The 19,918-nt window shown below is 52.0% G+C and overlaps 2 protein-coding genes across 8 annotated transcripts; one reads left to right on the top strand and one right to left on the bottom strand.

Moving 5' to 3' along the window:
* Positions 1 to 5,766: 5,766 nt before the first annotated feature.
* On the bottom strand, positions 5,767 to 9,263 carry CKS1B (CDC28 protein kinase regulatory subunit 1B). Its single transcript, XM_004284643.3, has 3 exons — positions 9,105 to 9,263; positions 6,930 to 7,057; positions 5,767 to 6,285 (listed from the first exon to the last, which is right to left on the bottom strand). The coding sequence occupies exons 1-3, from the start codon at positions 9,161 to 9,163 to the stop codon at positions 6,233 to 6,235; spliced, it is 240 nt and encodes a 79-aa protein (XP_004284691.1). The 5' UTR covers positions 9,164 to 9,263; the 3' UTR covers positions 5,767 to 6,232.
* A 170-nt stretch (positions 9,264 to 9,433) lies between these two features.
* SHC1 (SHC adaptor protein 1) lies at positions 9,434 to 19,830 on the top strand. Of its 7 annotated transcripts, XM_012538608.3 has the most exons (14): positions 9,500 to 9,659; positions 11,749 to 11,897; positions 13,108 to 13,275; positions 13,809 to 13,879; positions 14,406 to 14,469; positions 14,616 to 14,735; positions 15,003 to 15,056; positions 15,247 to 15,298; positions 15,463 to 15,589; positions 16,408 to 16,606; positions 16,694 to 16,763; positions 16,841 to 16,975; positions 17,120 to 17,358; positions 18,180 to 19,830. In XM_012538608.3, the coding sequence occupies exons 3-14, from the start codon at positions 13,111 to 13,113 to the stop codon at positions 18,306 to 18,308; spliced, it is 1,425 nt and encodes a 474-aa protein (XP_012394062.1). In that variant the 5' UTR covers positions 9,500 to 9,659; positions 11,749 to 11,897; positions 13,108 to 13,110; the 3' UTR covers positions 18,309 to 19,830. The 7 variants fall into 7 exon arrangements, with proteins under 7 accessions (XP_004284693.1, XP_049557322.1, XP_012394062.1 ...); XM_004284645.4 differs by lacking the exon at positions 11,749 to 11,897 and having other exon boundaries at positions 9,434 to 9,659; XM_033414598.2 differs by having other exon boundaries at positions 11,749 to 13,275.
* The last annotated feature ends 88 nt before the right edge of the window (positions 19,831 to 19,918 follow it).

Consider the following 19,918-nt stretch of genomic DNA (forward strand, 5'->3'; position numbering starts at 1 on the left):
CAGCGGCTTCTCTTGTTGCAGAGCATGGGCTCTAGGCGCGGGCTCAGTAGTTGTGGCACAAGGGGTTAGTTGCCCCGCAGCGTGTGGGATCTTCCCAGACCAGGGCTCAAACCCACGTCCCCGGCATTGGCAGGCAGATTCTTAACCAGGAAAGTCCCCATGGGGGCCTTCTTAATATGCTGTTTAAATCTACAGGATTCATGCGGTTTGGGTGGGGCCTGAGATCTGCATTTAACAAGCTCTCATTGTTGTGGTCCTAAGGCGGGTTGGAAAAGAATTTCCAGACACGAGGCAGGATGAAATAAGATAGAATTTATTAGATGGAAGGGTTGCTGCCAGAACAGCAGGCCGACTTCCTAGCAGTCTGGGAGAGTCGGCCCGAACATGTGCTATTGATCAGTTTTTATAGCCAGAAAACAAAAGAATGGTCCGGGGTGAAAATTTCGTTTACTGATTGGCTGAGGCACTTACACCTTCCTTCTATCTGGTGAGAGTGGGACAGCCCAGATGCCTTTCCTTATTTGAGACAGGTCCCGTTGCCCAGGTGGGTGTTGGCCAGGTGGGCTCAGGAATTTCATAACCATCTCAACATAGTGGGGAGGGCGATTTAAGAGTCTGGTAGGGGGTGTAACGCTGCAACTTTTTCATGCAGGGTCAGTCTTTGTCCTTGAAGCATCATTGTCCTTGGAGCACCACATTCCCCCTTCTATTTATAGGGCCAATTCCTTGGCCCTATTGGGTACCCTGCTCATATCTACCTAACTGCCTAATTGCCTCTCAGGCATTCTGGAACCCCTTTGTGAGAAGGGGTGACAAACTCTCTGGCTGCTTCCTGCTGAGCAGGGGCATCATGGGGCCCTGGGTTCCCGTTGCCTGCTCTCTGTCAGGGTGTATCTAGGGAGGAGTGTGGGCCCCATGTAAAGTGATGGCGGCTTGTTCAAGGGGTTGTACGAGTGTTGTCTGGCCGGTGTTTTTGTTGCATCACCATTTGTATTCTGGAAGAGACAAACTTAACAAGGAGGTTAAAAATACATGGCCCGAAAATCGGTCTGGACCTTGCCTGATTGATTAACCAAAAAACAGCAATCTTCCTTTAACACTGCACAAGTGCCTCCCTGATAAGCCGTTAGGAGGTCCTGAGCTCTTCTATTTTGTAAAACCACTCCTGTTAGAGAATTTATTTGTTCTTGTAGCATGTTAATTTGAGCTGCTAGGTTGGCAATCTGTTGTGTGAGTTCAAGAGAGAGCTGTTGGGCAGTGAAAATAGAGTTTAAGAGTCCTGCTGAGCCTGTTCCCATCCCTGTTAGGAGGATCGAGGAACGACCAGTGGGACAATGGCGAGTGGGACCAGAGAAGGAAGTCAGGGCTGAATAAGTAGCCCCTGTGTCAATTAGAAAGGTTATATTAGCCCCTGCCACATCCAGGGTTACCCGGGGCTCCTCCAGTCTTATGGGGAACATAGGGTCCTGTAGGTTGAGCCTCAGACACCTTCAGTCATCCACATCCAGGAGCCCCAGATCTACAGTGCAATCCGGTTCTTGCTCCTGGTAGTCAATTACCACTGACAGGGGTAATTGGTTTTGACCTCGGCCCACGGGGGCAGGGACCGAAAAACCCCAAGTGTTGGGTGGTTGTGGAATTGGCCTACCAGCTTGAGGGCGGCAGGGACAACTCCTCTTCCAGTTGGCCCTTTTGATGATAAGGGCGTCTGATATCGGGTGGTGGGGTGTGGCAGTTCCTGACGGTGTGCCCCTGCTGACTGCATTGGTAGCAGGTCCACGGTGGTTTCTGATATGGGAGAGGGGCTCCCGTGGGTCCCTGTTGTGGGAGGGACTGAGTAATGGCAAGAGCCATATACTGAGCGTGTCGTTTTAATTTTTCCTCCTCTCTCAGTTCTCGTCTGTTCCTAGAAGCCTCCTCCCTATTGTTAAAAACCTTCAAGGCCGTGTCAAGTAGGACAGAAAATGGGGTTTGTGGCCCTTGCTCTAGTTTCTGTAATTTCTGTTTTATGCTTGGGGATGCCTGGCTTACAAAGTGAACTGCAAGTACAGCCTGACCTTCAGGGGTCTCAGGGTCTAGGCTGGTGTATTTCCTCATAGCCTCGACTAATTGGGCCTGAAAAAGGGCCAGATTCTCAGAGGGTTCCCGCGTGACTTCTCTGAGTTTATTATAATTGACAGGTTTGATGATTGCCTTTTTCATACCTTCTAGTAGACAGGTAATCGTGTAATGTCTCCTAGTGAGCCCTCCTGCTGGCCCATTTTTATTTTCCTGGTATCTCCATCTTGCGTCTGCCCGTGGGACTGCCTCTGCCCCTGCTCGGTTCTCATTAGGATTTCGAGCGTGTGCCTCATCTGCCCAGGCCTGAGCCACAGCCCAGATCCTGGCATTTTCCTCGTGATGCAGCAGGTAGCTAGGACCACGTGGATATCTGGCCAAGTTAAGTCAAAGGTTATAGTTAGGGCCTGGAATTCCCTTATGAACATGGAGGGGTCCTGGCTAAAGGAGCCCAGTTTCCCTTGAATATGAGAGAGATCAGACATGGGGAAGGGGACATGAACTCTGATAGCACCTAGGTCTCCGTTAGCAACCTCTCGTAGGGGAAGCATATCGGGACTCGATTCAGAGCATTGGGCTACTGGTGACTGAGTGTGGGGCAGGGGTGGAAGGTCTGCTTCTGGGTACAGGGGTGGGGGTTGGGGAGCAGAAGGTTGAGGAGGAGGCTGGGGAGATCGGGGACAAGAAGGGTCATCCAAGATATCTGGTGGAGGGGGAGATGGGGAGGGACGAGGTAGTGAAGCTGAAGGAGGAGGGTGGGGAGGACGAGGCATTAAAGCGGCAATGGAGAAACACATGTGACAGGAGTCCCTCAGGCTCAGATTCTGACCGAGGGCCATGAAGGGCTGGACATATGGAACCTCGGAATCCTTTGCTAGTTTCCAACAATAGAGATCAAGTTGGAGGATCATGTTGTAATTTAGCGTCCCATTAAGAGGCCATTGTTCTTGGTCCCTCAGTTTGTATTGGGGCCAAGCCGTGTTACAAAAGAAAATGAGCCTCTTCTTTTTGAGACTGTCTGGATCAAATTCCTTACAATTCCTGAGAATATAAACAAGAGGTGAGTCTAAGGGGACAGATGTACCTGAACCCATTCTTAGCCCCAATGCCATAGAATGGGGCTACTGAGAATCACTGACAAGCAAAAAGGCAAAAATCACTGACAGGCAAAAAAAAAAAATCACTGACAGGCATATGTGCCCTCTTTGTCTCAGTGATGTCTCTGTGCGACTTAGGCACAAAAATGCTTACTGTCTCAGCTGTCACGTCCGACTGAGGTGGCCAGAGCAGTGAGAAACCGTGCGGCCAGGGCATCAGTGACCAGAGAGGGGAATCCCCGGACGCCAGCCGGGAATTGACTCACCGTTATTAGACTCTCAGGGATGGGAAGGAGTTCCCGGGACGACCTAGAGGCGGTGAGGTCCTTTGGAGTCAGTCCGAGCTGAGGAGAAAGAAGCAGAAGCGACAGAAAAGAGGACTGAGGATTCCACCTTCTATCCCTACCGAGGAGGCGGTGGCCAAGGGACTGGGGGCTGTGTGTTTTGCTTTGTCCACAATGTGCCTCGCGTTGCACGGAAGTTGTCTTGCTGGGGGCAGACGCTCTAATAGCCTGGTCCGTTCCGTGACCCCCTTATCCTTTCACGGGAGTCTTCAAGCAGCAGGCACCCTAATGGCTTTTAAATGCCTTACCCGTGCCCGCACGATACCCTTTGGCCTAGTCCTCAGTCGGAAGGAAGACAGAGGGATCCTCACCTGCTCTGGGAGGCAGTTACTGGGGCAAAGTGAACCGTGGAGCTTCGGAACACACAGGCTGTGGCCCTGGTCGGAGTTCCTCCTTTGCTTCCACAGCAACTTGCCTGTTCACAGAGGGTCCCAAGGAATGAGGAGAGGAGGTGGGGAAAGAGATGCCCCTGGAGATCCCCGTACAGGCCACCAAATGTTGTGGTCTGAACGCGGGTTGGAAAAGAATTTCCAGACACAAGGCAGAATGTAAAGAAGATAGAATTTATTAGAGGGAAGGGTCGCTGCCAGAACAGTGGGCCAACTTCCTAGCAGTCTGGCAGAGTCAAGCCCGAACATGTGCTATTGATCAGTTTTTATAGCCAGAAAACAAAAGAATGGTCGGGGTGAAAATTTCGTTTACTGATTGGCTGAGGCACATACACCTTCCTTCTATCTGGTGAGAGTGGGACAGCCCAGATGCCTTTCCTTATTTGGGACAGGTCCCGTTGCCCAGGTGGGTGTTGCCCAGGTGGGCTCAGGAATTTCGTAACCATCTCAACGTGGTGGGGAGGGCGATTAAGAGTCCGGTAGGGGGTGTAACGCTGCAACTTTTTCAGGCAGGATCGTTCTTTGTCCTTTAAGCATAATTGTCCTTGGAGCACCACACTCCTGTCATGCTGATGCCACTGTTTTCTGTAGTAAAGCTCTAAAATTCATTCATTTAGAGGACTGCTGAACCACACCTGGCCTCATTTTACTCTCCTAAAACCCCTCTAAGATAGATATGATGCCCATTTTACAGATGGGCAACAGGCTCAAAAAGGTGAAGGGATGCCATACAACAACCACAAAACACTACAGTGAATGGTAGAGCCAGGCTTCTAGACCCTTCTTTCTCAAATAATAAGCCCCGTGTTTTTTCCAATTAAGAGAGTCTCAGCTCTAAAAAAACAAAGTCAGGCTTTCCTAATGACGTAAGCCATATATGCTACATCATCTTTCTTAGTAATGGTGATATTTGACAAGCCCCGCCCCCCTCCCCAAAACATCAGCTCTGGTCTGATCCTTTACAGTGGGTTCTCAAGCTTAAGTATGCACCAGAATCACCTAGAGAGCTTGTTAAAATGTCACTAGGTTCTACCCTCAGAGTTTGATTCAGTAGGTCTAGGGTGGAGCCCAAGAATGGACACTTCTAAGGAGTTTCCAGGTTATGTTGATGCTTCTGGTCCAGGGACCACACTTGAACTACTACTGCTCTAAGGAAAAAATGAATGGAAGACAGAAGTGGGAAGATTAATCTCCCTTACTTAGCACTTCTGTTCAAAGTAGAGGGTAAACTATTATTTGGCGAAATGTTTTCTCAAATAGCCACAGTTTACAACTGCTTTCTCAAAGGTTAGTGCTGTAACTACCTGTGTAAGAATGCTTGAAATTCCCTCATCCAGGCCACACCCCAGACCAATTAAGTCAACTTCCCTGGGAATGACTTAGCCATCAGCACTTTTAAAGCTACCCAGGTGATTCCAATGTTCAGCCACGGTGAGAACCACTGAAAACACCCCCAAACCATTGTGCGGAGTGAACAGGCCAGAGGTGTGCCTGAGCCTTAGGCTGGTCAGGAAGTGGCGTGCACTAGCAGCCTCTGGCTGACAGCCTCCTCCCTTGTGTACCCTTCAAAAATCAGGACTACGTTAATGGCAGCATCCCTGACTGAAGAAAAGAATTCATTTGTTTTGATGAGATGAAGTTGTCCCCATATAACCTCTTTCTTAGGCCTGTAGTTAGAGTGAAATATATTTCAGTAGATGTTTGACAGCAAAGTCTGCTTAAAGTAGATTAAAAACCAGTTACCTGAATGTTGAAATAAACCTCATTATTAACAAAGAGCTGAACTTCATTATCTCACTGAAGGGTATATAATTAGAACCATGATAGTGAATGTGATGCTTGCCCTGAGAGGGGGAAAAAACCTTTACAATGAGAGAATTAGATTATAAAAACTTCCTCTTTAATCAAGGCTTTTTAACATGGAACAGATTTCTTGAATAAAATGGAAAGTTTCCAACACATTGAAACATAAATCACCATACATACAACACCTGGCAGAAAAAAAAAACAGGAAGTTTACACAATCCCTGTGACAGCCACGGTCTTATTCTTAGATGCTTCCTCCATCTGCCAAGTGTGTTCTGCTGGATACAGAGCTCACATTGGTTTTGGGGGTCACACTTAGCTGAGGCTGCAACCCAAAGAGCAGTTGTCCAGCTGGGCCATGGTCCTGTTGGTTCTGCTCAAGAAGCAAAGCAGTCTCCAACACGTTCAAACAGTGTACTGAACATCCTTTAAATATCAAAGTGAGAAACAGGAAGGCAACATAATAATGTCATCAGAAAGATGTTAGCAAATGAGGACAGCTGTATAAAGCATGAGGCTGAAAAGTGGCTCCCCAGCTTCATTTCTTTGGCTTCTTGGGCAGTGGCCGCCGGAACAGCAAGATGTGAGGTTCTGAAAGAGTGAGTGAAATCTAAGAGACAAGCTCACATCATCCTATGCACAACCTATAGTATCCCCCACTCCCACTTCCCAGGTATCACCCACTCAGATCTTTACAACTAAATTAAGATTTAAGCATATGGCCTTAGAAGCAGACCCCGAAGCCTGGCCTGTGTGCCAAGTACAGAATTGTCAGTATCAGTTCTCTTGCTATGTTTGTGCAGCCCCGGGGCGTCCTTTATTAGTTCTGTCTGGCAGTTTGGTGTCTGGTGTCTTATCAAGAAATATACTCTCCTTGGTTTATTTGGAACACATCCCCAAATTCACTTTCTGATGGAGAATGAAGCAGGGGCCATAACCTCTACCAGTGTATATGTAGCCTTAAAAAAAAAAAAAAAAATCCTCTGACCAAATTAGAGATTAAAGGAGGTTTTTTCAGTGACAGGTTGTTTCTGAACTTCCCAGATACTTTCTTATTTTTTTTCTTATTTTTCTTATTTTTTTTTTCTTATTTACTTTCCTGTTTTTCTAGATGGCTGGTGAGTTAAGAAACTAGTAAATCATCCCCACTTTCCCCCTATTTCTTTGGGTTATGCAACCTTATCATTCCTTCATTTCCTCAGTCCTACATGGTTGCTTTCTGCCATTGCACTGACCTGGTTCATGGATCATATAATGGACCCATCCCTGACTCTGCTGAACGCCAAGATTCCTCCATTCAGATTCAGACATCAAATGGGTTTTAGGGACCAGCTTGGCTATGTCCTTGGGCAACATCACATGCCTGTAACAGAAACATGGGAAGGTGGGGAATCTGTATCAGTACTGGGTACAGTATGTCAGACGAGTGCCTGCATATAAAGCCAAGAGAAGCAAGAAAAGACAAACCAGTTCGTAATGGCAGGGAGTTTATATAATCTTATTGTGGGGCAGAGGCAGCTAGAAATAAAGGCCAAGATACCTACATTCTCACAAAAGTATATTAAAAAGTACACATCAATAAATAACACCAGTGAATGAGCACCTAAATTCCAGACACTGTTGATATATTGACTCTGCCTTCTCGGAGCTTATAGTCTTCTAGTTGATGACCCTAATATAATGGGAACCCCACAAAACACACACACACACACACACACACACACACACACACACACTTAATAAGTAAAGGCAATTTTGAACAGAATTGTAAGGAGGAAGGGAGAGAAGTAATTTCACGGAGAGGAAAGGCCTATCAGGGAAGAGTCAGAACAAAGGGTGAAATATATCTTATCCTTTAAGATCTATCCTAACTTCATTTTCCTAACTCTGAAGGGATGTGCCATGAGACTTCTTTGGGGGGAACTCCATGCTTTTCTAACCAAGGATAAGTCTCCTTTCATGGCAAAGAAATTACTACTCTGACATGAATTGGGGTGATTCAGACTTCATCATTTTCAATGAAAATGTACTGAATGCTCTCTCTGTGCTAAGTAAAAGGGATTTTTTTCCCCCAAAGAGTCAATTCTAGTCTAAATGTCTGAAAATAGCTTACATCTTAACAAGTCCCTGGCATAAAGATTGGCTTCCATACCTATTTAGACCAAAAAAACAAACAAACCCTTTTCTTAAACCAAATATCACTGCCAAGACTTACATCTTCCAGGGGATGAAATTAGTGATGTTTCTCTAGCCCTGCAAAGACATTATAAGCACTTAATTTTAGTTAGCCTAGTTCAGATGTAGAGAAAAACAGCTGAGGAAAAGAAAGTTAATTGGGTCCAAACAGGGCCGGGGGGCCTTTCCCAAGGATTTGGCATAAAAATAATACAAATAGTGTGTTTGTCAGCAGACACTAAGTTCTCCAGAAGGCCCAGAGCCCTGCACTAGGCTGAAGAAACACAAGGAAAGCAAGCTTCCAGTTGTTTTAAGTATTACGCTTCATATAGATTGGTCGAATGCCAATATTTGTAGAATTCTTTGTCTTCCCTAATTTTCTAATCTAGAATTATGGATTTAGGGTTTATCAAATGCAAACTGTAGGGAGTCCTTTCTTCACCATGCTTGGCAAGTTGTACGTGCTCCCACCACAATCTGTACATAGTTCTATCATACCAATTATCACCTTCTTTCTGCTATCTGTCATTACTTCCACAGATTTTTAGGTTTGTTGAAAGCAGAGACCATGGCTTATCCTTGCACTTTAGTAGAACACCTGAAACCTATAAGCACTCCATAACTGTTTCCTAAGTAGATGCCCTTCAAATATTTGACGGGAATCTATTAGGTCTATATTAAGTCTTTTCTCAATGCTCCTGGCCGGTTTTATTCCACTCCAATTCTTCGAAGCCCACTTCCTAAAACAAGCCAGGCAACCACGCCCCCTTTCCATGAATTAATAAGCAACACTCAGGCTCTCTCAGAACTCCCCTCACTTTGAAGCCTCGAGGAAAATTCGGGATCCGCCTTTGCCACCTTCTCCCAGGAGGCTCTACGGTGTTGCCATGATACAAGTAGTCTCAAGAAGGCAAATTCAATTTGCTCAATGAAGGTGAGAGAATGATCCAGAAACCCGCAAAGCTGAGGGTGGTCGGCACTCTAATACTCTAACCACGTCCACCCACGCCTCCTCCCAACAGGAGAGCTTACTCCAAATTCTCTACCACTTTAGGGTTTCTTTTACGATCGCACCCTACCCTTCGCGCATGCGCCTTACGCTCTCAGTGCTCGCACCCATTCCCTTCATCTCCCGCGCATGCGCCATTCTGTAGCTTCAGTCCGCGTTACTAACTCCTCGTGCCCTCACTTTTCAAAGCTCACGACCTTGTTATTGCCCCCGCGCCGGCACTAACCGGTACTCGAACTCCTCGTCGTCGTATTTGTCCGAATAGTAAATCTGCTTGTGCGACATAATCACCCTGCCTGAGGACCGTCAGCCCCGCACCGCCAACCTCCAAACAACTCCCAGCAGCACGCGCTCCCACCCTCTTTGGCCTCGCTTTCAAACACACCGCCCGCGCTTTCTATTGGTCATTCTGGCGGAAGGCGGGACAACCCCACCTTCAAGCCTCCGATTGGCTTAGATTTGCTTCTCCTTGAGTCCTTATTGGAGTGCACTGCCTACGTTGCTCAAGAACAAACGTAGGTCAAAAATAGGCCTCTTATTGGCTATCACGGCTCCTGTGCGCGTTCTCGTGCTGCCATTGGCTGACACGGGAAAGTGGGACGGGTGAAGGAGGGACGATGGTAGAGGGTCAGGGGTTAGTGAGGCCGGAAGTGAGTGCAATAAAGTTTCTCCAGGGAGGCCGGGCCCGGGGAGAAAGTTGGAGCGGCGACCTAAGAAGGCAGTGGCGTGATCCGGAACCAAATCGGCCCGCGGTGCGGTGCGGAGACTCCATGAAGCCCTGGTGAGTTGGGACTTTTTTTCTCCTTAGGTGACCCACTCCTCCTCCCCGGAACCCCTCTCCCGGGACCCTACTTCCGGTCTTCACTTATAAGCCCCGCCCCTGCGACCCCCTCCCCGGAAGTCCCACCTCCCAACTTCAGGGGGCTCCCCGAACCCCGACTTGTTTTCTATTTATTGTCCCCGACCCCACTCTGTCGCCCGACTTTCCTGGAAGTCCCACCCCCAGACATGCTTCCAGGTCCTACTACTAGAAACCCTACGTTAGTCCTTCCAATTCCCCGAAACTCCGCCTCCTAGCGACGATTCTCCGCCAACTCCTGTCTATCAAAAAGCCTATCTCCCGAAAGGGCAGAGCCCTGCCCCTCAAAGAACTATTCGAATTCAAGATGCCACGCCTCTCTAGGGGTTCCTCCCCTCTAGAAGCCCCGCCCCTTCTTTAATCCACGTCTGATTGTCCAGAAGCCTTGCCTCCTGGGAGTCTCTCTGATGCTCGCGTCCTGAGAGGGCCACGCCCCCTCAGGAGCGTTATCCCTGTAGGACCCGGGTCATCGCCTCAGAAGCTTTGTCTTCAATCCCAGAAACTTCACCTGTTTAACATTTCCTTGTTCTTTTTCTCTTTGGGGACTTTGGCTCAGTTTTCCTGAGCTCTCATGCTCCATTGGGTAGGAAGTCAGAAGTTCACATCTCTGGCTCTGAGGAGTCAGAGATTAGAGGCAGCCCTTTTCCTCTCCCTTACCCTCTTCCAAGGGTGGACCTACTTGAAGGGGGCTGGACTTGGGGTTTGGTACGAGAGTGGGAGGGAGACTCGCTCACAGATTCCCAGCCCCACTCCCAGGACCGACTCCACCCCAGAAACAGCTGTTTGTCTCATACCTGTACGTCGGGAGCTGGGTAGGGCCACGGATTTGTTGGTGTGTAACATGTGGGTGTGACAGGAGAGAAAGTTTTCCACCACCAGAAAACGGTGGCTTGGAGTGGGTGTAGGTAATAGTGTCCTTTTTGCTGTTTGATTTTTTTTTTTAAGGGACTCCTCAGGCCCCACCACTTCTCTGGCTCTTCCCCTCCCCCTAACCGGAGTTCTAGTCTGGGCATTCCTCCTGGTCCCGCTTGCCCAGCCTTCCCTTCTGGAAGCATTCCTGAGCTTTCGCCATTTCCTGCTACTTTCCGCCGCTCTTGCCTCCTCCTCCCTGCTGGGCTGAGAAGCCACACGCAGCTTCTTCCAGTCACCCGGATTCCCAGTAGCAATCTCCTTTCTTCCTACATAAATTTAAAAAGCCCTACTTCCTCTTTCTTTTCTAACAATGCTCACACCTGTTGGTCATTCCCTGCTTCTGGATCCTGCAGGCACCCATAGAATGCCCACCTCTAAAGATGAGGACATCCTGGTGTGTGTGTGTGTGTGTGATGGGGGTGTGAGGCTTTGGCAGAATACTTTCCTCATTCTCTCTATGCCTGGGCGCTGAGTCTTTAGGAAACAGAGTGATAGAATTTCTTCTCGGGAGTGGTGCATGGAGTGGCAAAGCTCTCCTTGGAGGACTAAGTGGGAGGTGATAAGCACAGTATCTAACATGTTTTAAGTGCTAGTGTTGTTCATTGCTATAATCATATGATAATTTGCATCTTTTTATATTCTGAAGTAAATTTAAGGATAGGTAATTCTGCGGTGAGCCTGGGGGGTTATATGTATCTTTTACAACTACTTTTTTGGGTCACTTTCCAACTTCCTTTATGGCCCCCTTGAGCAGAGCTGTGGAGCAGAGCTGTGGGCGGAAGGAATGGGTTTGGGACTGTTCCCTGTGTCCATCCTCAGTCCTTCTCCTGGCACCCCTTTCTCCTTAGCAGATTTGTCTTGTGCCCCCTCTGTCCCTTCATGGCCTGTAGCCCCCACTTCTCTTGGAGAACTGTTGCACTCTCCCATTTCCTCCAGCCAGACTCTGCCTCTGGCGTGAGGGGCATCATGCTCTGTGGTGGACACCTGCACCCTTCCCAGTCACTACTGCAAGAGGAGGGGTATGAGCTTACCCACAGGTCCAGGGAGCTGACCTTAGTGTCAATGCCCTGGCCGCCCCCACCCCTTCTACCCTTGACAGCTTGCTTCGCTGTGGAAAGGGGGACAGAAGAGTGCTTGGCATGGGCCGCTGCTCCTTGGCATGGTAGGCGCCATGCATGGAGAACAAGCCTCCACCAGCCTGTCCTCTGCTCCAGCTCCTGCCTGGTGGCTCCCTGATGCACCACCCAGGTTGGACTTTATTCCCCTTACTTCACCAGCTTTGCCCTTCCTCTTGGCCCCTCCCTGCATCCACTGGGACCACGTCCTTCCTTTTCCCATTTCTTTAGCTCCTTCCACAGCTGTGGTAGCAGAGGATGCTAATGGCCCAGGCTCCCTGGGGCTGCCACCCCATGTGTGATGGTGGGGGGTTGCCGGGGGTGGCCGGGGCTGGAGGAGGAGGGAGTTTGAGTGTTCAACTAGGACAGGAAGGGAATTGCTGAGCTCAGGAATCCCCTCCCTTTCCCACCCCCAGCTGCCTCTGTTTCCTCCCTTATTCCCCCCGCTGCCCTCCCTTAGTTTCCTGCTCCCTTTGGCCTGCCTATGTCTGGTTTGGATTGATGCAGACCTCCTCTTGCCACCCTCCTTTCCTTCTCACTCTTCCATCCTTCCCTCCCACTCCCACTTTATTCCTCTCCAGATTACTTGTTGTTTGTACCGGGGTGGGGTGGGGGTGGGGGGGGCGGGCATGGATCGCTCTGCCCTGTAAGAGTTCTGGGTTGGGGCAGTGCTGGAGGCTTAGCCCCTCAGAGCCTGTGAGTCAGCACTGTCCTCGGGATTGGTCTCTCCCCTTAGCTCCCCGCCCCTGGGGAGGAGCCAGTCAGCTCTAGGTCCAGCCTGTTCTCCTCACAGCTAGAGAAGAGGCTCCACGCTGGGCGGGGATGGGGCCTGAAACTCTCTGGGTCTGAGCCTGGGGAGCCAGAGCCACTTGTCCCTCTCCCTCCCCAGGACCCTTGAGATCCCTGGGCCAGAGAGGTCCGATCAGGCTAAGGGCCTGGGATGCCCCCTGCCTGGCCCCCTTGCCCTGACTGGCAGGGGGGCCAGGCTGGGCAGCAGCCTTCCTCTCACTCCAGCCATGGATCTCCTGCCCCCCAAGCCCAAGTACAACCCACTTCGGAATGAGTCTCTGTCATCGCTGGAGGAGGGAGCTTCAGGGTCCACCCCACCGGAGGAGCTGCCTTCCCCATCAGCCTCGTCTCTGGGGCCCATGCTGCCACCTCTGCCTGGGGACGATAGTCCCACTACCCTGTGCTCCTTCTTCCCCCGGATGAGCAACCTGAAGCTGGCCAACCCGGCTGGGGGGCGCCTGGGGCCGAAGGGGGAGCCAGGAAGGGCAGCCGAGGATGGGGAGGGGATCGTAGGGGCAGCCATGCCGGACTCAGGCCCCCTGCCCCTCCTCCAGGACATGAACAAGCTGAGTGGAGGCGGCGGGCGCAGGACTCGGGTGGAAGGGGGCCAGCTGGGGGGCGAGGAGTGGACCCGCCACGGGAGCTTTGTCAATAAGCCCACGCGGGGCTGGCTGCATCCCAACGACAAAGTCATGGGACCCGGGGTTTCCTACTTGGTTCGGGTGAGTGAACATCCTCCCTCCCACTTCCTCCAGTTCCTCTGCTCACTAGTCTTTTTTTTCCTGCTCTTCCCCAGCAACTCCTTTGGTTTCTGTGTCCTGTTTCTTAAACCTTTCTTGCCCCTTCTCTGATTCTTTCGCCCCTTCCCTTCCAGCTCTGTCTGGGGCCCCTTCCTTCTTGTGACTCCCCCACCCCCACCCTGCCATGCTTAGCACAAAGCCCAGCACAAGCCCTTAGTAAGTGTTGGAATGAGTGACTCTTGACTGTCCCCTCCAGTCTCCTCCCCCTTTCTGGAGATGTCACTCCATCCCACCCAGTGCCTGTCACTCCCCTCCGAATTCTCTTCCCACATGCATGAGGTCCCCCAAGCTTGCCTTCTCTCCTCACCCTGTTGTTCTGCATGTCGTGGGATGTATCCACGGGCAGTGAGCAGAACTTCTGCAACCTTACGGAACAAGCAGGGAAGAGTCTTGGGGCTCTTTGTGAAGAGGTGGGGGGAGGCGGCTGACTGTTCTCCTCCCGTCCCTCCCCTCAGTACATGGGATGTGTGGAGGTCCTGCAGTCAATGCGCGCCCTGGACTTCAACACCCGGACTCAGGTCACCAGGTTGGTGGGGCGGGGGGCGGAGTGTGGGGGTCCTGGGATTTGTGAGGGGAGGGGGGAGTGGGTCACTTGGCAGTGGCACTAGTGATGGCTCATCTTTGGGTGGTGAAGGGGATTGAGAGAAAGTTAGGGAAGGGAGTCGAAGTCTCAATGAAGAGAGGCAACTCTGACCTGGCTCCTTCTTGCTTATGCAGCCTGGGGGGTTGTGGGGGAGGTGGCAGAGGCAGCTGGCAGCTGGAGCTTGAGTGGAAAATGGGGGTAGATGGAAGGTTGCTGCTGCCTTTGGGAAGGGGATGGGACATTTGGTAGCTGGAAGGGGGTGGGCCCAGACCCACTGAGGCTCTAACCCAATCAGCCAGGAAGCGGCCTCTCAGTGTCATCAAATATTAAAGGCCCTTAATTCAATCCGCCACGACAAAGAGCCTGGAGTGCCCCTGGAGTCTGGCCTGGCCTTCCCCTCCCCCAGCCCTGTGGCAGCTCCAGCCGGGTGGGAGGCAGGCCGTGGGTCTGAGTACCCCTCTTTCCCCAGGGAGGCCATCAGTCTGGTGTGTGACGCTGTGCCAGGTGCTAAGGGGGCAACAAGGAGGAGAAAGGTAGCTGGGGTCGATGGGGCTAGGGGCGCTGCCGGGAGAGGTGGAGGAGCAGGGGGAAGGCTGGTGTGGGGCGTGCGGGGAGGAGGCCAGGAGGCAGGGGTGTGCGGGGAGCCCCCAGCTTCTGAGATCCTTGGGCCCTTCCCTAGCCCTGTAGCCGTCCACTCAGCTCCATCCTGGGGAGGAGTAACCTGAAATTTGCTGGAATGCCAATCACTCTCACCGTCTCCACCAGCAGCCTCAACCTCATGGCCGCAGACTGCAAACAGGTTGGTGGACTAGGGCGGCAGGACCAGAAACATTGATGGGAGGGCTAAGTGAGGACCCGGTTATGAGGGCAAGAAACTCGGACAGAAGGCTTGGGAGCATCAGGACGGTAGGGAAGGAAGAGATTAGGAGGACATGGGTTGAGAAGCCAAAAGGATGAGACTGGGACCCCAGGGTCCTGGGCCAATGGTGGGGGGCGCCCAGTGGGCCCTGAGGCTGCCTGACACACGTCGTTCCCTTCCTTCTCCATCCCCTGCCCTAACCCTCAGATCATCGCCAACCACCACATGCAATCCATCTCCTTTGCGTCTGGCGGGGACCCGGTGAGTTGGGGAATGGAGCACGGGTGGTGGGAGAAGAGTACGGGGCTAGGGGTTGGAAAGACACTGGCTAGAGAATAGAGCGTGCTAGGATTGAGGTGATATCTGAAGAGGACTGGGTTTGAGGGGTCAGGAGTGAGGTGGGGGCTATGAAATTTAGCTAACTGGCCTCTTCTGACTCTGTCCACCCCAGGACACAGCCGAGTATGTCGCCTATGTTGCCAAAGACCCGGTGAATCAGAGAGGTGAGGCGTGGTGGGGAGCACTGGGTGGGGCCAGCTGTCCGAGAGGTAGGTGAGCAGGACCCTGCGGCTCCTGCTGTGGAGGACAGACGACAAGGGCCTCTGTCTGCGCCTCCTCCTGGCCACGCTGCCCCCGAGCTCCCTGATGGCCTCTGCTGTGTCCCCAGCCTGCCACATCCTGGAGTGTCCCGAAGGGCTTGCTCAGGACGTCATCAGCACCATTGGCCAGGCCTTCGAGTTGCGTTTCAAACAATACCTCAGGAACCCGCCCAAGCTGGTCACCCCCCATGACAGGTGAGTGGGCCAGGGTTGGGGGGCAGCCAGCTCTTGGGCCCCAGACCGGAATTGGAAAAGTAGGTCTGCTCTTCCCACACTTGAGCTCAGAGAGGTGCAGGGAAGGAAATAACCTGTGCGCCCCTGCTTCCCACTTCCTGCTATTCTTAAGTTTCCTGTGGCCATCAGGAAGGTCTTTCGAGGCCCTGCCTGCTGCAGGGCCACCTCTTCCTGTCGTGTGTCCGTGGTGGAGCTGTAGTCCAGGACGTCCACGCTGCAGCTCTTCCCTGGCTAGATGGGCTTTTCTTTTCCCAGCCATCTCATTGCTGGTCTGTCCTTTTGTGCATTTCTCCATATTTAGTTTAGTTCTTCATTTTCTTGCCTCTAGAAGCCGTCAAGAATTTGGGTGAGGGAGGATGGCTCTTTCCTGAGATCCTTACCTTTCCCACCTCAGACCAGTAGTATTGAGTATTTAGAGGAGGTTAAACGACTCTGGAGCACCCCCCTCCCCGGTACTTACTGCTCCCCCTCCCTCTTGGGAGACAGCTTAATGATCAAGGGCATGACTTTAAAGACAAATCTGAATTCATATCTCAGCTCCACCACCTTTTAGTTGTGAGACCTAAATCCTTTTACCCCTGACCCTCATTTTCCTCATCTATAAAATCGAAGAAGGAAATAATACCTACCTTATAGGGTTGCCAGGAGGATGAAATGATTATATATATGAAACACCCAGCCTCAGGCCTACCCCTCAGGGAATGCCCAGTATGTGACCGCTGTTCTGTCTGTTCTCCATCCTCTTACCCATGCTCTTCTCTTCCTCCTGTCCCTCCCAGGATGGCTGGCTTTGATGGCTCAGCTTGGGATGAGGAGGAAGAAGAGCCACCTGACCATCAGTACTATAATGACTTCCCTGGGAAGGAACCCCCTCTTGGGGGGGTGGTGGACATGAGGCTTCGGGAAGGAGTCCCCCAGGGGGCTGCTCGACCCACTCCACCCAGTGCCCACACCCCTAGCCACCTGGGAGCCACGCTGGTAAGTTGCTTGCATGAAGGTGGGCTGGGCCCAGGAAGGCAGCGTCTGGTTAGGGCCTCTGGTCTCACCCTATTTTTGTCCCTTCAGCCAGTGGGGCAGCCTGTTGGAGGAGACCCAGAAGCCCGCAAACAGATGCTGCCCCCGCCACCCTGCCCAGGTATGAAGGGAGCTGAGAGGGGCAGAGTGGGGTGTGAGAAGCAGGGTGGGGTCACTGTAAAGCCTCCCTTTCCTCAGCAGGGAGAGAGCTCTTTGATGATCCCTCCTATGTCAATGTCCAGAACCTAGACAAGGCACGGCAAGCAGGCGGTGGGGCCGGGCCCCCCAATCCTGCCGTCAATGGCAGCGCGCCCCGAGACCTCTTTGACATGAGTGAGTGTGCCCCTCTCCTTCCTGCATCTGCGTCTTCTCACTTGGTTCCTCCTCTTTTCTTCCTGGCCTCCCCTCCCTGAGGGTCTGGCTCTTGAGCATGTGTTGTGCCAGCTGCCTCTTCTAGCCCTCTCTCTGTACCCCCAGAGCCCTTTGAAGATGCCCTGCGGGTGCCTCCACCTCCCCAGTTGGTGGCCATGGCTGAGCAGCTCCGAGGGGAGCCCTGGTTTCACGGGAAGCTGAGCCGGCGGGAGGCCGAGGCACTGCTACAGCTCAACGGGGACTTCCTGGTGCGGGAAAGCACGACCACGCCTGGCCAGTATGTGCTCACTGGCCTGCAGAGTGGGCAGCCCAAGCACCTGCTACTGGTGGACCCTGAGGGTGTGGTGAGTATCGCAGGGGTATGGGTGGGTGAGGCAGAGAGGAAGGTGCAGTACCCTCCTGTGCAGCCCTGTTCCTGCTTCACTGCTTTCTAGACTTCACCTGCTGGGCACCTCTATCTGAGCCTCCCCTGCTCTCAAGGTGCCTGGCATTCCCCCTCTAGTGGCTTAGGGTTCCTTCCCTTCTCACATCCCTGAACTTGAGCTGTTTTCCCTTCAGTCCCGGCCAATCCCCAAACTTTATGCCCATGAGTGCTGGAAGGTGCACATGTCACCTGAGTCCCTCTTTTGACAAATGAGAAAACCATCCTAAGAGGTTGTGATGTTCAATGTCAGATGGTTAGAGGCTAGGCACCCCAAATCTCCTCTCTCAAGAGGAGCCAGGGGCCTCCCCAGCTTCTCCAGACTCAGGGCTCAGACCAGTGCTCTGTCTCCTGTCTGCACTGTCCCTCTGCCCCTCATAACTTTGGTCTCTTTTCTACAGCAACCTCAGCCTCCTTTGCATGTCTTTTTTGTACTGTGTATCCTCTTCTGAGACATACCACCTTCTTCCAGGTCAGGGGAGGAGTAGCTATCCCTCAGCTTCATGATTTCTGGGCTGATGTCCCCTCTGCCTTTTCCCAGTTCACTGACCTGCCCATTCCCACGGCTATCTCCAGCTTCTCTTTCTAGAGAAGCCTCAATGATCAGGACTGACGGCCCTCCTGCTTCTGCCATCTTTTTCTCCTGCCTCAACCCTCTTGAACATTCCAGCTTCCTCAGCTTTGGGGACTGAGGTCTTATTTGACTCTTCACCTGAATTGACCTTCTCCCTTCCCACTTCCCAGGTTCGGACAAAGGATCACCGCTTTGAGAGTGTCAGTCACCTCATCAGCTACCACATGGACAATCACTTGCCCATCATCTCTGCGGGCAGCGAACTGTGTCTCCAGCAACCTGTGGAGCGGAAACTGTGATCTGTCCCAGTGCTCTCTCCTAGAAGATACCCTGCGACCCCTTCCACCCTATTGTCCAATTCTCAGGACCTCACTTGGGAGTGTTCTGTGGGCTTGGCCTTGTGTAGGGATGGGGGTAGTGTGGACATTGGGTTCAGCGTCCAGCTGAGTGAGAGGGTTTGAGTGAGGAGCCAGGGGTAGAGTCCTGCTTCTCCCCAAACCTCACCAAAGTATTAATGTACAGAGTGGCCCCCTTCCCTGGGCCTTTCCTGTGCCAACTTGATACCCCCTTCCCCAAGGTGGGTGCTGGAGGCCTGGGCAGTGTGCCTCCTTGTAATGGAAAATGTCCTGTGGTGATAGGCCCAGTGGAGCAATCACCCTTCCAGGGAAGGGGAATGAATCACACCCTTAGTCTACCCCTGGGCTCAGGGTACCCCAGACCCCTCTCAACAACCCTCCCTCCCAGCGTTTAAACTTTGTGCCTTTGACCATCTGCTAGGTCTGAAGATATTTTATGCAAAGAGTTCTTGGGCCCCTGAAGTCAAGCATGGGGGTGCTGACACCTTGGCTTCTGGGACCCCGTCCTCTCCTTGCTCAGTACCCCCTCCCGTTTAGGTTGGGTGAACAGAGGCAGGAGTGGCAGCTGTCCCCTCTCCACCGGGATATGCAGCTCTTAGAGATTGCCTCAGAGCCCCCTCCCAGCCAGTGGGGAGATGGACCTGCCTCTTGCTCAGTGCCTCTTGGGTGGGGCCCCTCACCCCAGGGGGTCTATATATACATTTGGCAAGTCCATCCCCCCCCCCATGTTGCATGCATGTTATACTCTAGAGCCAAAGTACAGCCCTTCCTCCTGTAGCCTCTGCCCTGCCTCCCCCTGCTGGGGTGGTGGGGGGATGACTGAAGTGTCATCCTAGGTGGATTTTGTGGAGGTGGGAACAGGGGCACTGAGACTCTAAAGCAGTAGACAATCCCCAGATACCATCGGTAGATTTGGAACTGCGTTTTTTATTTTATATGCATATATTTTAGGGCTGTAGATTTACTTTACTAATTTGTTTTCCATAGCTTATTCCTGAGCACAAAATGATGATAATCGATTTATACATCACCTTTTTGACTTTTCAAAGCCCTTTTACAACTATTGGCATTTTCCTCACCCTGGCCTTTGCCGGTAGCATTATCTTTTCTGAGAGACCAGAGGCCGAGTGTGAGCTAGGACTAGAGAAACTTGGACCTCCCACCGCGAGGCTGGGAGGCAGAAGTTTGGCTGAATGGATGTTAGTTTCACACGGGGCGGGCGGGGGCGGGGGCTTGGGGACACTTAAAACCTGCAGTTATTGAATCCCTTCTCCAGGCCGGGTCCTGCCGCAACGACAGAGGAGCCGGCCCTGCTCTGTCATTAGGCCTTGTGGATAAGGGAGCGTGGACTATCTAAATCCTCACCTCCCTTTTTTTTCTTTTCTTTTCTTTTTGTTTGGATGTTTTCACGGGTCTCACTTATACCAAAGGGAAAGAATCTTCATTAAAGTCCATATTTCTTCTACCTCGGCCTCCTGGTCCCTGTTGCTGCCTATTGTTGGCTGTGGGCCCCCCGTGGCGGGAGGCCGAGGCCGCCTCGGGGCGCGGTGCGG

This window comes from Orcinus orca, chromosome 1 (assembly GCF_937001465.1).
Source record: "Orcinus orca chromosome 1, mOrcOrc1.1, whole genome shotgun sequence".
Lineage (NCBI taxonomy): Eukaryota > Metazoa > Chordata > Mammalia > Artiodactyla > Delphinidae > Orcinus > Orcinus orca.